Source organism: Xenopus laevis, chromosome 1L, assembly GCF_017654675.1.
Source record: "Xenopus laevis strain J_2021 chromosome 1L, Xenopus_laevis_v10.1, whole genome shotgun sequence".
NCBI lineage: Eukaryota > Metazoa > Chordata > Amphibia > Anura > Pipidae > Xenopus > Xenopus laevis.
In genome coordinates, this window is record NC_054371.1 from 228,092,112 (window position 1) to 228,109,528 (window position 17,417).

At 41.0% G+C, this 17,417-nt stretch overlaps 1 protein-coding gene across 13 annotated transcripts in view; it reads left to right on the plus strand.

Moving 5' to 3' along the window:
- Positions 1-17,417, plus strand: part of celf4.L (CUGBP, Elav-like family member 4 L homeolog) — a 675,257-nt gene that overhangs the window by 421,379 nt on the left and 236,461 nt on the right. For all 13 annotated transcript variants that reach the window (XM_041582984.1, XM_041582991.1, XM_041582720.1 and 10 more), the window contains 1 exon segment: positions 4,299-4,347. In XM_041582984.1, the coding sequence (XP_041438918.1) occupies positions 4,299-4,347 (49 nt within the window).

The following is a 17,417-nucleotide window of genomic DNA, read 5'->3' on the forward strand; positions in this document are numbered from 1 at the left end:
CTCTTCTGTAGGCTAAACTAACCTCTACAACAGCATTGCAATCATTTACTTGGAACAATCAGCTCATAAGGATGTTCAAAGGGTTTGGTCAACTTGTCAGCAATTACACTATAAAAATGTTTATAGGATTATACCTGTCTGTAGACAATCTGTGCCTCGGGAAGTTCACAGCTTCACAACTCTAGACCAACCTCTAGGCAATCAGAACACAGGGTGAGAACGATCTGCAGCCAATGAAAGCAACAGAATATGCCCCGGGTTAGACTAACCTACAGTCAGAGGATTAGAACATTGGCAGGGTGGAGCAACTTGCAGCCAGTGAGATCCTAATTGTAGTCATGAAGAGACGATAGTGCCATCATTTATCTTTCCGGCAAATCGCCCATGCTGTGTGGAGTGACTATGGGTTATTTAACTTACTTAATATTTACCAAATTGAAGTTGTAATAAAAATGATGAAATATTGGCTCGGAATATTTTAATGCTGGAAACCAAGCAGCGCATAAGTTTAAGGATATTAACTTCCATTTCAGATCATTATAGCAATTCGTTTTGCGGGGAAATGTAACTTTCGTTGACAAAAAAAAAAGATTCTTCATTATTTCCCAGGTAACAAAAAGATTTGCTTCTGAAATGTGAGAGAGATCAGCTCATGAGAGTAAGATCTGGAAGTAATATTGATATGCATTTGCAACTTTAAATTTAAATATGTTCATTCTAATTAGCTTTCAGTTTAATTGCACACTGCAGACTGTACTGGTTTCTGGGCTTGGAGTGACATAAAATGTTTCTGTTGTCATCTTGCTCTAATGCCTCCATCTTGCCCTAATGTCACAATCTTGTCCAGCAATCTCCACCTAGCCCTGCTTTCTCCAGATTGCCCTACTGCCCCAGTCTTGAACAGTTGGAATGTAGCCCATCTTGGCCTACTGTGTTAATCTTCTTCAACTATCTCCATCTTGTCCTACTGTCTCCATCTTGTCCTACTTTTCCAGTCTTGTCCAGCAGTCTCCATTTAGTCCTACTTTCTCCAGATTGCCCTATTGGACTTGTCTCGAACAGTATCCAACTATCCCATCTTGGCCTACTGTCTTAATCTTCTTTAACTGTCTCCATCTTGCCCTACTTTCTCCATCCTGCCCTACTTTCCCATTTTTGTCCATCAGTCTCAATCTAGCCCTGCTTTGTCTAGATTACCCTACTGGACTTGTATTGAATAGTCTTCATCTAGCCAATTTTGGCCACTGTCTTAATCTTCTTCAACTGTCTCCATGTAGCCCTTCTTTCTCCTGATTACTGCACTGCCCCAGTCTTGAAAAGTCTCCATCTAGCCCATCTTGGAATAGTATCTTAATATTCTTCAACTGTCTCCATCTTGTCCTATGTTATCCATCTTGTCCTACTGTCACCATCTTAATTCACAGTCACCCTCCTGCTCTACTGTGTCCATCTTTCCTAGTGTCACCTAGGACTTTGTGGGGTACATTATGTTTGTGATCCAAGGCAGTCCCCCCTATAGATCCAATTTGAGCATTTTTAAAGCAGTATTCTACAAAAATTTTAACATTTAATAGGGTCATCCATATCTATGAGAGTCACATCTGCTTGTACCAGTTGGATAAATATTGGTTCTGCTCTCTCCAAACTTGATAATACTTTGTTATTGCCCTGCGCAAAACTGTAGAAATGTGATTTTTGGTTGCCGACCCCCATTATTACAGTAAATGGATAGACTGGAAGAAAGTTAGGAACATTAACATAAACAAGTTTTTATGTTGGACCTTCTCTTTTTCTTATTTGAGTAAAGTTTTGAATCTTGTATTTTTCATGATTCAAGATTTATGGCCAGTTTTAATAAAAATGTAATGGACCGAAAATAGTTATTTATGAGTAGATAACACTGTGGCTTGTGAATACATTGGAAATCCACAAAAAGGCATTGTCCCAGTGTAGGTGGAGTAGCTAGACATCTCCTGATTGAAGACCTGGGGGGGGGGTTAAGGTGCCCATATACTGTACACAATCCAAGAACGGATGAAGTCATTTACTACGCCCGTAATTACCAGGACATTTTGCCTATACCCAAAGAATCTTAACAGGTTAATCACCATTGAGTTAATCTTATGGTTTTGAACATGTTCTGTCAGTTTATTTTTAATGAAGGATCAGATCTGTCAGATGCAGAATACAGACTGTGTGTGTGGGTAGATGTTTATACGGGCTAATTCTGCCAATATCTGTCTTTCTGTAGGTTTTATTTTTTTTTTATCTGCAGTTTGGGTTGGGTGTATGGTCAGTCTGTAGCCCAAGTGTTCATCATTATTCATCTTTATGGATACCATGCGTGGTTGCTACACTTTACTATTATCTGCCCCCTACATGGAAAGCCCTATGAAGAGCCCTAAGAGTGTATTGGATTGTATATGGCTATAACTCCACTCCATGAACTTAGATAGATAGAGGAGTAAAAATGTTCTTCTTCATGTAGAAAAGGTTCCTGTTTAATAGAAATAATGGGGCCCAGCAAAGTTGGTTTGCTCAGGGCCACACCAGTACTAAAGATGACCCTGCTAAAAACCGTCTTTGTTAGAATGATGGCCACTGGCTCCTTTAACTAGTGCCGGAACATATCGTGTTGGCCTGGAAACATCTAGTTCTGGTAATGGCTGCCAATTAGGAGAAAGAACTTCCACTAACTGCCTCAGTTTTTAAAGGAGCTCAATTAATTGCTCCAGCAGTTCGTCTCATTAGCACGTCCGAGTCAGGGATGTCCGTAGAATGTACATTATTAGCGCTACTTCAGGCCTAGCACCACACTCTCGTGCTCTAGATGTTCTGCGCAGAGGGAAAATTGATTTAATGAGATGTCGGCATTAATCCTGAGCCTTCTCATAGCAGAATATCATCAAAGCATTTCCATCCAGTGACTTGGTGCATGTCTGTGCTCCACATACAGTCAGGGTCTGTGCCAGGCAAAACCATGGTGCAGCACCCATACAGGACCATCCTGAATCAGGAGAGATGCACTAATAAAGTGAGATACTTTAGATGACTTTGAAGGGAGGGAAGGCAACCATTTACAGGTCAAAGCTGCCTTGTTTCACCTCTATTTACTAAACCAAAGTTACTGAAGCTCATTTACCAATTCAATAAGTATAAGAGTATAAGTTCTGGAGCCCAAAGAGTTGCACCACCGCTTGTTACTGTGGGATTGATGCACCTTGAAACTTGTGCAGAATTGTCAAGCTTAAAGGGATTCTATCATGATTTTTCTGGTGTAGTTTTTATTTCTAAATGTCACTGTTTACACTGCAATTACAATATTTCACTCTACAATATAAAAAGTCATTCCTGAACCAGCAAGTGTATTTAGTTGTAATATTGGTGTGTAGGTGCATCTCAGGTCATTTTGCCTGGTCATGTGCTTTCAGAAAGAGCCAGCACTTTAGGATGAAACTGCTTTCTGGCAGGCTGTTGTTTCTCCTACTCAGTGTAACTGAATGTGTCTCAGTAGGACCTGGATTTTACTATTGAGTGCTGTTCTTAGAACTACAAGGCAGCTGTTATCTTGTGTTAGGGAGCTGCTATCTGGTTACCTTCCCATTGATCTGTTGTTAGGCTGATGGGGGGAAGGGAGGGGGTGTTATCACTCCGACTTGCAGTATAGCAGTAAAGAGAGACTGAAGTTTATCAGAGCACAAGTCACATGACTGGGGGCAGCTGGGAAACGAATAACATGTCTAGCCCCATGTCAGATTTCAAAATTAAATATAAAAAAATCTGTTTGCTCTTTGGGGATTGCATTCTGCTGGAGCACTACTATTAACTTATGTGTTGTTGTTTTTTTTAAAAAAAAAAAAAACATGTTTTCCCATGACAGTATCCCCTTAAAGGTGACTTTATTTGTTGCCTATGAAGGCACAGCAGCTCGCCACCCTGGCACTCCCTAGCATACAAACTTAGTGAATGCCCATGTGCCACTCCCTAATTTGCACCTTATTCAAAGAGTGGCACCTCTTGGCAAAATAATTGCATAAAAAATCTTCCTTTATTATTCACACTAGTCTGCAGTGTACGTTAATTGTCTGCCCTTGAGACGAGTGCAATGAGGATCTTAACTAAACCTCCCCCAAAAAAAGACAGGTCTGTTGTGGTTTTACCCAGACCCCCCACATGGGATGGGAGCCTAAAGCAGTAGAGGAGCAGATCAAGCACATCGTTAGGTTCTTCATTAAACCTCCAGCGGGAGCTGCCAAACCCCTCTAACTGGTGTTTTTGTGTTTCTTCTTCTTTTCCAGATGAACAGACCAATCCAGGTGAAGCCGGCGGACAGCGAGAGCCGAGGAGGTAGTTTTATATCTTTTTCTATTGCTCCAAGCTCAGGCGCTAAGTACAATGATTGCTTTTTGGATCGTTCCATGCCGAGCGCTGATCAATTAGCAGAATAATCACTGGCAGCCGACTCCCCCCTCTGCAGCAAAGGCTTTTGTTCTCTTTAGTCTCTCCCTTTCTTTTTTCATTTCTTTCCTTCATCTCCCCCCCACCCTACATTCAATTATTATTAGATTTTAGAAGGCAGTAGGTACCTACGATTGCCTTGGAAACCAATAGCGGCTCGTTAACAAGTCGAGTGTCAAAAGCTGATTTTTGAGAAAGTTGAAAATGAATCCGAACTTCTTTTTTTTTTTCTCTCCCCCCCCCTCCTATTGGCAGATTTCTGCAGGGAGAATAGTGAATATTTCTCATTTAACCCTCTCACTGCCATGTACGCTTAAAGGGGCCATTGCTGCAGAGGTGCCAGTTAAGTCCATGTCATTAGGGAGATACAGATGAAGCCACTTGGATTTGTGAGTTAAATGCGTCATGACTCAGGGGTAATTGAAGAAACTGTGTTATCTTAAGTCATCTTAACTCATTTAATGCATTTAACCTTTTCATTAGCATACCAAAGCTCCATTGTTCACAATGGTGAATGCTTTAATTAGATGGGTTGTTGTGACACAGTTTTCTGTGTTAAATGAGATAAATGGGATATCTGTGTTTAGTTATTCTGTGTCAAACAGACAAACCAAAGTGGCTGCATCTGTAATTATCCATAATTAGTCATGGGCGAATTTGCGGTGAATTTCCGTGTTTCTGCGTAAGAAAAAAAATAGGATGCCAGTCGGAAAAGTTGCGGGCGTCAAAACTGTCACGTGTTAATATTATTCAGACGCCCATTGATTTTAACGCAGGCGTCGAAATTCGTATTACGCAAATGGCAACATTTTCCCCAAAGCAAAATAGGACAAATTCGCCCATCACTGTCCATAATAAACCAGCCCTGGATTTTTATTCCATGGAGGGTCTCAAATGTACCCGGACTGGATCAGCATCTCCCACTGACATGGGGTCAGTTGCCTTCCCCCGAAATTTAATTTACTACATTCCACCATGTAGATTTCTCCTTCTTATCCTATCGGCATTGGTATGTGCACGGGAGAGAACACGGGACAGAAGGTTGCCCCATTTAGCAGGCACATGGGTGGGTACATACCCTTAAACTAAATAAGGGGAGACCTGTGGTCCTATGGAACTATAGATACCTTCACTACAAGGGTTATAGCGCCACAGTCCTGGCATTTGATGAAGGACAGAAAGAGAAATGTACTTTTTAAGGGCAAATTTATCAAGGGTTGAATTGAAAATTCGAATTTCGAGCTAATTTTTGTGTACTTCGTCTAGGGAATAGTCCAAATTCGATTAAAATTTTTTTAAAAAAATTAAAATTCAAATATCGAAATTTATCATGTACTTTGACTTCGACTACTCGCCATCTATGCTGTTTTAGCCTATGCGGGACCTCCTAGAACCTATTTGGAGTCATTTGGTGAACTTTTTTGTTTTGTTTTTAAAATACGATCTGAATTTGATTCAAACGGTCAAATACAGCCTATTCCCTCAGAGTTAAAAAAAAAACAAGATTTTTTTCAATAAATTTCGGTTGGTATTTTTTTTATTCTAATTTCGAGTTGATGGGAGTTTAAAAAAAACTCCCCTCACCTCGAAATTCGTACCCTTGATAAATCTGCCCCATAAGGTTTACTCTGTGCTGTATTCATGGTCTAATTATAGGGCACACATGGCCGCCAATAATCTTTAAGTTAAAGTAGAATTGCTCCATGGAGCACTTTTGCAATTCACATTAATTACATTTTCTTTTACATTTCATGATAGTAGCAGTTGTCGACTGCGAAAGTCATGAATTTGTAACAGGAGCTCCCCCTGGTGATAGATCAGCAAAAGCTTAATGTACCGATGAGAAAAGCGTCTCCTAGTTGTATCACTCCTTTCACATTGTTGTATCACTCCTTTCCCATTGTTGTATAACTCCTTTCCCATTGTTGTATCACTCATTTCACATTGTTGTATCACTCCTTTCACATTGTTGTATTACTCCTTTCACATTGTTTTATCACTCCTTTCACATTGTTGTATCACTCCTTTCACATTGTTGTATCACTCCTTTCACATTGTTGTATCACTCCTTTCCCATTGTTGTATCACTCCTTTCACATTGTTGTTTCACTCCTTTCACATTGTTGTATCACTCCTTTCACATTGTTTTATCACTCCTTTCACATTGTTGTATCACTCCTTTCACATTGTTGTATCACTCCTTTCACATTGTTGTATCACTCCTTTCCCATTGTTGTATCACTCCTTTCACATTGTTGTATCACTCCTTTCACATTGTTGTAATACTCCTTTCACATTGGACCATCGAACTGAGCAGACGAAGATGGCTCCCGCCTCAGTAAATTAAGCTTCTGCCTATCTGTCTGCTGGTAAACGATTGAAATAGCTATTATGCCGATTCAAATTAATTATTGTCTTTAACAGATTGACATTTGGGGTATTTTACTGATAAGAAACCCCAAACTGGAGTGAAACATGATATATACCTGCTATGGGCTGGGTTGTTCCAATATTCACTGTATAGGGATTTTCTGATACTCTGCCTGTTACATGTTTTCCCCCATTTGACAGAAAGTATTTGCATGTTCTGTGCTGAGCAATGTGTCCATTTTTAAATAATTTTCAGTAATTTAAATAAATAATCTACAGGTATGGGACCTGTTATCCAGAATGGTCCGGACCTGGGTTATTCGGATAAGGGATCTTTCCATAATTTGGATCTTCATGCCTTAAGTCTACTAGAAAATCATGTAAACATTAAATAAGCCCAACAGATTTTCAATATATCTTAGTTGGGATCAAATACAATTTACTGTTTTATTATTACATAGGCAAAGGAAATCATTTTTTAAAATTTGAATTATTTGATTAAAATGGAGTCTATGGGAGACGGCCTTCCCATAATTTGGAGCTTTCTGGATAATGGGGGTTCTGGATAAAGGATCCCATACCTGTAGTAAATCTCTAAAGGCCAGAATAATCCATGCACTAGGCCAAGAGACTCAGGGACTGGTCCTTTAAATAAATACCTTGGTTTCCTATAGAAACTCTTACGTTCATTGGTCGAATGGATTAATATATAAGTATTGTAATATATTTGTTTTTTATTGTATTGTAATATATAAATTTGTGTCTCAATGTCCATTTATCTTCCACCCGGGACATTATTCCTCATTCCATGTCTTCCCCAGAGTAGAACATCAGAATTAGTGATGGGCAAATTTATTTGCAAAGCTCAAATTTGCGGCGAATTCCCGCGATTTGCTGCCGGTGAAAAAAGTTGCGAAACCGCCACGAAAACTCGTCCGTTTTTTTTGGATGCCAGCGCAATTTCGCCAAAAAAATGGATGATGCCGGGACCGTTTTGCAATTTTTATGCCATTTTTATGCCATTTAGCGAATTTCGCAGGAAATTCGCGAATTTTTCGGCGAAGCAAAACTCCCCAAATTTGCCCATCACTAATCAGAATAGCTGTTGCTTATGGACAAATGTATAATGAAAGGACTTAGTAATTAGTTGGTTACCGTGGATATAAAGTGGAGAGTTAAACAAACAGCTTAGTAGATTTGTTTGGGAACCTATAGAGATCAGTGAGCAATATATATATATATTAGGGATGCACCAAATCCAGGATACTGTTTGGGATTTTACCAGTATTCAGTAGTGATGGGCGAATAGATTTGCCTGGCACGAATTTGCGGCGAATTGCCAGGTTTTGCCGCCGGCGAATACATTCACGAATCTCCCGCTAAATTTTTTTAGATGCGCGTCTGAAAAGTCGCTCGGATTGGAAGCGGGCATCATTTTCAGATTTTCACAATTTTTCGTGAAAATGTCAGGTTTTGACGATTTTTGTCAGAATTTCATGATTTTTTGTGAAACTTTCCAATTTTAGGATCTTCCCACAAAATTTTCCCCATTTTGCGGATTTTGCGGGAAATTCAAGCATTTTTTGGGGGAAACTGGAGAAATTCACTCATCACTCAACTTTTTCAGCAGGATTTGGAATCCTTCCGCCTGGCTGAACAGAATTGGAATCCTAATTTGCATATGCAATAAGGAGTGGGAAGGAAAATCATGTAAAAAAATCATGTGAAAAAAAAAAGTTTTTCACTTTTTCCTTTTCTGCACCTAATTTGCATATGCAAATGAGGATTTGCATTTGGTTCGGTATTCGGTAATAGAATGCTCGGGACTCGTCTATGGGAGACGGTCTTTTCATAAGTCTGAGCTTTCTTGATAATGGGTTTCCGGATAATGGATTCCATACCTGTGTAAGTATTCAAAAATAATGTCATTATATATAAATATAATTCTTGAGAAATTATGTAAAAATCATTCAGCAATTCAATTATTATTATATTTTTAATATATATAAAATCAAGTCTATGGGAGATGGCCATTCCGTAATTCAGAGCTTTCTGAATAACGGGATTCCGGATAACGAATCCAATGCCCGTACATAGAAAAAATTCAAAATGTTTTATATTTCAATTATGTGCTGAAAATTGAGTCCATGGGAGACCGCGAATACACAATTCGGAGCTTCCTGGATAACAGATCCCTAATACAATTTAGTAAATAAGGTAATTGATATCAGTTGTAAATGTGAGTTAACGGCTCATTGTTTCATCTGTGGTGTTTGAACCCCCGTTAGTTAAAGTGCTGCCCAGTTCTGAGTACTGATGTTCCATGGGGTATTTGGATGGGAGGAGCAGGAAGTGAATATTTACTAATCCGAATATATCGAAACTCACCCAAATGATCGTTTCCATGTTCCATTAGTTAAATCTTACTCTACAGGATAAACAGCACTGAGCAGATTCAGTCCCCAATAAACCTACAATGGTTCTTAGTGATGGGTGAATAAATTCAGCTGGCACGAATTTGCAGCAAATTTCTGTGTTTCGCCGTCGCCAAATACATATGTGAATCTCGGTGAAATTCGCCGTGAAAATTCGCCATCATCAATTTCCGATCTTCACAATTTTTTCGCGAAAACGTTTGAATTGCTTGATTTTTTCATGAAAATTTTTGGATTTTTTTGTGAAAATGTTCGAATTTCAAATTTTTTTGTGAAAACGTTCAAATTGCTTGATTTTTTTGTGAAAATGTTCAAATTCGAACTTCATGATTTTTCATGAAAACTTTAGTTACTCGATTTTTTCTTGAAAATGTTCAAATTGCTCGATTTTTTTGTGAAAACGTTTGAATTGCATGATTTTTTCATGAAAAAGTTCAAATTGCTCGATTTTTTTGTGAAAACTTGGAATTTCAAAAAATTTTTGTGAATACCAGGTTGGACAAGGCCCCCCCCATTATCCCCTTCCCCAAACTCAGGTGGAATGTTATGGAGGAGGGTGGGTGCTCAGAGGGGGCTTTTAAAGTGCAACTAAACCCTAAAAATGTCCTATTTAAAATATAGAGAACTTATTGCACGAGGCTAAAGTTTGAGCTTGTCAATAGCAGCAATGATCCAGGACTTCAAACTTGTCACAGGGGGTCACCATCTTGGAAAGTGTCTGTGACACTCACATGCTCAGTGGGCTCTGATTGGCTGTTGAGAAGCTAAGCTTAGGGCTCGTCACTAATTATCCAGCAGAAAATGAGCTTCCCTGGCTGTAATATAAGCTGATGCTACAGGTTTGCTGATTATTCAATTCTGATGCTAATTGCACTGGTTTCTGTGCTGCCATGTAGTAATTATGTGTATTAATGACTAATCAGCCTTATATTGTGACATTTCTATTCTATGTGTACTGTATATTGTGAGTGGGTCCCTAAGCTCAGTAAGTGACAGCAGCACAGAGCATGTGAATCAGTGAATCAGCAGAAAAGAAGATGGGGAGCTACTGGGGCATCTTTGGAGACACAGATCTTTACTGCTAAAGGGCTGTGGTTGCCTTGGGCTGGTACAGAAGCACAAAACATCATGTACAGCATTTCTTTAGTTAGGCTTTAGTTCTCCTTTAGGTTCACAAGGAGGGCCCTTTAATCACAGCTAGGGATTTTAGCGTATTTAACCTGTTTTGCTTCACCAAAAATTCACGGCTGGCGAAAATTATCCAAAATGCGTTAAAGTCTGTGGGCAACAAATTTATTTTTGACGCGCGGCAACTATTTTTTTTTACTGGCAACATTTTTTTTTCTCTCATTGGAGTATATGGGCGTCATTTCTGCGGCGAAATTCAGCAAAAAAATACACTCGTCCCTCATCACAGGGGGTCTCAGACACTCCAGATACAAAAGTGTAAACGTTGGTAAACACTGGCAAACTCACCCATTGATCAGACCAGGAAAATAGTAGATTAAAAATTGAAGCTTTACTATATAGTCATCTCTCGCCTGACGCGTTTCGTATCACTAGGAAACTTGAGTGTAACCAGATATGGATCAGTATGTAAAGGGTTAACCACCAATGAAAAGGGTATGATTACAATGGAACAGACTCTGGGGGAGCCCAGGAATTATAGGGTAGTGATGGGTGAATTTATGCACCTGGAGCGAATTTGCGGCAAATTTGGTGAAAATTTACCGATTTTGACGCCAGCGGCGGTTCGACTCTGGCATCAAAGTTTTTTCGCCGCCGGTGATGGTTCTGATGACAAACAGGTCGCAGGAGTCAAAATCGGTAATTCGGTAATTTGTCGCCAGTTTCGCTAAATTTTTCGGGAAATTTGCGAAATTCGTGGTGAAACGGGACAAATTTGCCCATCACTAGTATAGGGGCCCCATGTGGCCATGATTAATGAGAAATTTTAGTAAAACAGGAATATTTTGGGGGCCCTAAAATTGATTTGCTGTGGGGCCCAGTAACATCTAGTTCTGTCACTGAGTGCAGCATTTTGAGAGTGGGGGTTCCTTCATTTCTAGAGCACACCCCAACATCGACTTGTCATGTATTTAAAGCTGTATTCCTCCTCACGTTAGTAAATGAGGCTGTGGGTGTAAATATGAAATGTCGGGCAGCTCAGTGCAGGAGAGGAGCCGGGGCTGAATGAGTAGAAAATGCCGTTGGTGGCACGACGGGGCGTTAATAATGGGCAGTGTGAAAACAAATGACTTGTGTTTGTGGTTGGAATGGAAAGTACCACGTCAGGAGCCGAACGGCCGGGCGAGATAATGTCGCTGCCTCAAATCCGCTTCCCTCAAACATTCCCAGGGGACAAAGTTGTTGTATTGAATCTAAAAGGGATGTACATTCAGCTATATTTCTTCACTTCAATTTCACTCATACATCACCCCGCGCTGACACCGTGCCCCCAAACCCGACTATTCAGCTCTTTCTGCTTCCTCCCAGCACCAGCCATGACCAAATCCCTTCCCATTAATTGCATATTCAATACTTAAACAGCAAAAAGGCTGCTGACTTGCAATATGTCTGTTCCATAAAGCAGAACGGCCCTTCCATTTACATAAAGAATAATAAGATACAGCGAGAGGGAGATCTGCTTGCCGGCCGGATGCACTGGGTTTAGGGATAGGACACCGAGGGTCATTCTATTCCCCCAATCTCAGCATAACAGGGACCTGGGGGGGTATAGATTCTGAGTAATAATGTTAGTTATTTTCTATACGTCTGTTGTTGAACTGCAACTTGTCTTATCCTACTGACAGTGGGAGGCTGTGCGTGGGTGGCTGCTCCTAATGAGCAATATGGCTGATCAATCCCACAGATGGGCACTGAAACGCTCAGAAAGATACACGCACAGATATATATATATATACACTTGTACCAATGAACATATCACAAAGTAACACTTTTTGTAAGTAAAAAAAAAGGAAAGAAGTGATATTTACTACAGTGGAGCAAGAGTTTGCTCTATTCACTCTTCAGCTGCCATTCAATGTCACGGGCAAATGTCTGCAACTCCAGAATAGGGAGCAAAAATCTGCACCTAATAGTAAATGGCAGATTCTGGGGAGTTCATGGTCACCCGCATACATGCCTTGTTCTTGAGGAAACAGGGATATCTTTAGGAAGTACAAATAGGAGCTGCTGTCTTGAGCTCTCCACACATTGGGGACCCATCCAAAAGAAATTTGTTGGTGGGGAGAGTGGGGGACATAGTAGGTATAGTTTGACAAGATGGAGACAGTAGGGCAAGATGGAGACAGTAGGACAAGATGGAGACAGTAGGGCAAGATGGAGACAGTAGGACAAAATGGAGACAGTTGAGCAAGATGGAGAAAGTAGAGAAAAATGGAGCCAGTAGGGCAAGACTTAGAGAGTATGGCAAGATGGAGACAGCAGTGCAGGATGGAGAGAATAGAGAAAGATGGAGAGAGTAGGACCTAGATCTAGGACCTAAGATCTTGACAGCAGTGTAAGATGGACATAGTAGGACAAGATGGAGACAGAAGGGCAAGATGGAGACAGTAGGACAAGATGGAGACAGAAGGGCAAGATGGAGACAACAGGACAAGACAGAGACAGTAAGACAAGATGGAGACAGCAGGGCAAGACGGAGAGAGTAGGACAAGATGGAGACAGCAGGGTAAGATGGAGACAGTAGGACAAGATGGAGACAGTAGGAAAAGATTGAGCCAGTAGGGCAAGACTTAGAGTGTATGGCAAGATGGAGACAGCAGTGCAGGATGGAGAGAGTAGGGAACGATGGAGAGAGTAGGACAAGATCTAGACAGCAGTGTAAGATGGACATAGTAGGACAAGATGGAGACAGTAGGACAAGATGGAGACAGCAGGGCAAGATAGAGAGAGTAGGACAAGATGGAGACACAAGGGCAACACGGAGATAGTAGGAAAAGATGGAGACAGCAGGGTAAGATGGAGACAGTAGGACAAGATGCAGACAGTAGGGCAAGATGGAGACAGTAGGACAAGATGGAGACCATAGGGCAAAATGCAGACAGGAGGACAAGATGTAGACAGTAGGGAAAGATAGAGACAGTAGGGCAAGATGGACACATTAAGACAAGATGGTGACAGTTGGGCAAGATGGAGAAAGTAGAGAAAGATGGAGACAGAAGGGCAAGATGGAAACAGTAGGACAAGATGGAGCCAATAGGGCAAGACTGAGAGAGTACGGCAAGATGGAGACAGCAGTGCAGGATGGAGAGAGTAGGGAAAGACGGAGAAAGCCAGGCAAGATGAAGCCAGTAGGGCAAGATGGAGAGAGTAGGACAAGATGTAGATAGCAGTGTAAGATGGACATAGTAGGACAAGATGGAAACAGTAGGGTAAGATGGTGACAGTAGGGCAAGATGGAGACAGTAGCGCAAGATGGAATCAATAGAAATACAGTAGATGCCATTATTAAATCCATAGAATGCAATGCAATGTTGAGGTTATAGGGCAGAGACAGCAGGGCAAAATGGAGACAGTAGAGAAAGATGGAGAGTATAAGACAAGATGGAGACAGTAGGGCAAGATGGAGAACGTAGAGAAAGATGGCAACAGCAGGGCAAGATGGAAACAGTAGGACAAGATGGAGACAGTAGGACAAGATTGAGACACTAGGGCAAGATGGAGACAGTAGAGCAAGTTGGAATCAATAGAGATATATTACATTATTAAATCCAGAGAAAGCCGGGCAAGGCTGAGGTTATAGGGCAAGACAGGGACAGCAGGGCAAAATGAAGACAGTAAAGCGTGATGGAGAGAATAGGACAGGATGGCAACAGTATAGGATTTGACCATTTTGTAGCCCCTGGTACTACCACCTACCAACAATAGGTGTGTAATTTATCCTTTAAATCAATAATGGGACCCCATTTTTTTTCTGGCCCCTAACCCCTGAACAGCTAAAGATACTCAGGAATAATAACGCTATTGGCTTTTTGAACAGAATCAAAGCAACCCATTAAGGAACGGTGCTGTCCGTACCCTGGTTACATTCACAGTAACGGTGGGAAAGACAGACAGCTCTGGGCTGCATTTAATGGGACCATCTGCACAGGTTTCAGCAAAGTAATTCTCTATAACTGCCTTTCCTTGGCCAAATCCCAGTGCCGAGGAGTCAAGCTCTGCAGAGAACACAAATAGAAATTGGCACTCAATTGCCCCCACCCTGTAACATGTTTCCAAATTGTAACAAAAGCTCAACTACGACTCCCATCATTCTCAGCCAGCTATTGTTAGAAAGACTCGAGCTGAGTGAATTAACATTATATATGTGCTTCTAGTCCAGCTGACCGAGGATGCTGGGAGTTGTATATGAGCAGTATCTTTAGAGCCAGGGTTGCTCCTGATCCTGGAATGGCACAAAGAGTTAACGTTGGAGCCTATAAACGCTCGGCATTGCATTCCTCCATGGCATTCATTATTTCCAATCACTGGTGTCTGCTCAGCATTAGTGCAAATGATAAAACCATCATTCCAAATAGCAGTTTATATACAAGGTGCTTGCTCTGGAAATGAACAAGATTCTGTTTGGAATGATTCTTGCGAGGAGACTGTCATACACATTAACCATGTCTGAGGCTGGAAGAGCAGCGATGTCCAAAAGCAGCACTGATTCTCACATGGCTGAGGACTGAGTGGGGGAAACAAAGACAACAAAGACCCAGATATGGGATTAGGGCCAATTTACCCCTCTGTCTTCATCTTGCCCTACTTACTTTCTATCATCTTCTACTGTTGCCTTCTTGACCTATTGTTTACTTATTTTTCTGCTTTCTATTTTCTCCATCTTGCCCTAATGTCACAACTTCTTCTTCTCTCTCTTTCACTCTCCATTACAACCTACTCTCTCTATTCTGCCCTGCTTTCTCCATCTTGCCCTAATGTCACCAACTTCTTCTTCACTCTCCATTACAACCTACATTCTCTATCCTGCCCTGTTGTCAAAATCTTGCCCTAATATCACCAACTTCTTCTTCTCTCTCTCCAATCAACCTACATTCTCTATCCTGCCCTGTTGTCTCCATCTCGTCCTACTGTCACCAACTTCTTCTTCTTCACTCTCCATTACAACCTACATTCTCTATCCTGCCCTGTTGTCACCATCTTGCCCTAATATCACCAACTTCTTCTTCTCTCTCTCCAATCAACCTACATTCTCTATCCTGCCCTGTTGTCTCCATCTCGTCCTACTGTCACCAACTTCTTCTTCTTCACTCTCCATTGCAACCTACACTCTCTATTCTGCCCTATTGTCTCCATCTTGCCCTACCATCATCATTTTTTTCTTCTCTCTCCATTACAACCTGCATTCTCTATCCTGGCCTGTTGTCTCCATCTTGCCCTAACCCTGTAGTGTACAGTATATCAATGCTGTTCAACCTACAGCCCTTGGCCCTTTTCTTTGCCCCTGGCCATGTCCTAGCTAAAGACAGCCATTATTAAGATGCTTTATTTCAATGCAGAACCAGAGTTGCAGTAACGTGTCCCTTTTAAGTGAATCCTCTGTTCATTAGAAAACACTGCCAGAGAAAAAAAAGGCAAAAGAAAAAACAAACTAATGCTGTTTCAAGATAATCCAATATCTCTCCAATAAACTCCGGCACAGAGAAAGTAATTTAAGATTTCCATTTAACAAATTACCTAACAATGACTTTTCTTTGCAGAGGGTGACATTTCAGAGGTGGGTTTAAAGTTAGCAAATCTATTTTCCAATCACTTGAGAATTAATATCTCTCTCTCTTTCTCTGAGCACCATGGAAATGACTCCTGCTCCCTCAACATCCCCTTCAAAGGCTTTCAAATCAGAATCAATTTTAAGGTGTAGTGGTTCCTCAAAAACAGACGGTAGACTTTGCATTTCAAAGGACAAAAGTGAAGGGTATCTGCTCCATGGGGCACGTGTGATCTGGGCACAGCCAGTTAGACTGGAATTTGCACTCATTGAAGTTAGAGAAGACATGATCCGGAGGAGGCTGGGAAGACATTTCTTTAAACTGAGAGACATCATGAATCTGACTTGATGTTGAACTCCTGGCACTTTTTAACCAATCAGAATGTGGGATATGACTGTGTAGTCAGGATTGTCAGGATAGTATAGAGTGATAAACATAAGGACATGATTATCACTTATTTATTATAGGCGGTAATGTACCCCCTACTGTAAATGATAAGGATATTAGAAGTCACTGAATGTTGTTCTGTGACCATATAAAGACACAAGGCTACAGGCTGAGTTATACAGGGAACTCTGAGTATCACTCATGTATTAGAAGGGATAATGTACCCCCTACTGTAAATGATAAGGATATTAGAAGTCACTGAGGGGTTGTTCTGTGACCATATAAAGACACAAGGCTGCAGGCTGAGTTATACAGGGAACTCTGAGTATCACTCATGTATTATAAGGGATAATGTACCCCCTACTGTAAATGATAAGGATATTAGAAGTCACTGAGGGGTTGTTCTGTGACCATATAAAGGCACAAGGCTGCAGGCTGAGTTATACAGGGAACTCTGAGTATCACTCATGTATTATAAGGGATAATGTACCCCCTACTGTAAATGATAAGGATATTAGAAGTCACTGAGGGGTTGTTCTGTGACCATATAAAGGCACAAGGCTGCAGGCTGAGTTATACAGGGAACTCTGAGTATCACTCATGTATTATAAGGGATAATGTACCCCCTACTGTAAATGATAAGGATATTAGAAGTCACTGAGGGGTTGTTCTGTGACCATATAAAGGCACAAGGCTGCAGGCTGAGTTATACAGGGAACTCTGAGTATCACTCATGTATTATAAGGGATAATGTACCCCCTACTGTAAATGATAAGGATATTAGAAGTCACTGAGGGGTTGTTCTGTGACCATATAAAGGCACAAGACTGCAGGCTGAGTTATACAGGGAACTCCGAGTATCACTCATGTATTATAAGGGATAATGTACCCCCTTCTGTAAATGATAAGGATATTAGAAGTCACTGAGGGGTTGTTCTGTGACCATATAAAGGCACAAGGCTGCAGGCTGAGTTATACAGGGAACTCTGAGTATCACTCATGTATTATAAGGGATAATGTACCCCCTACTGTA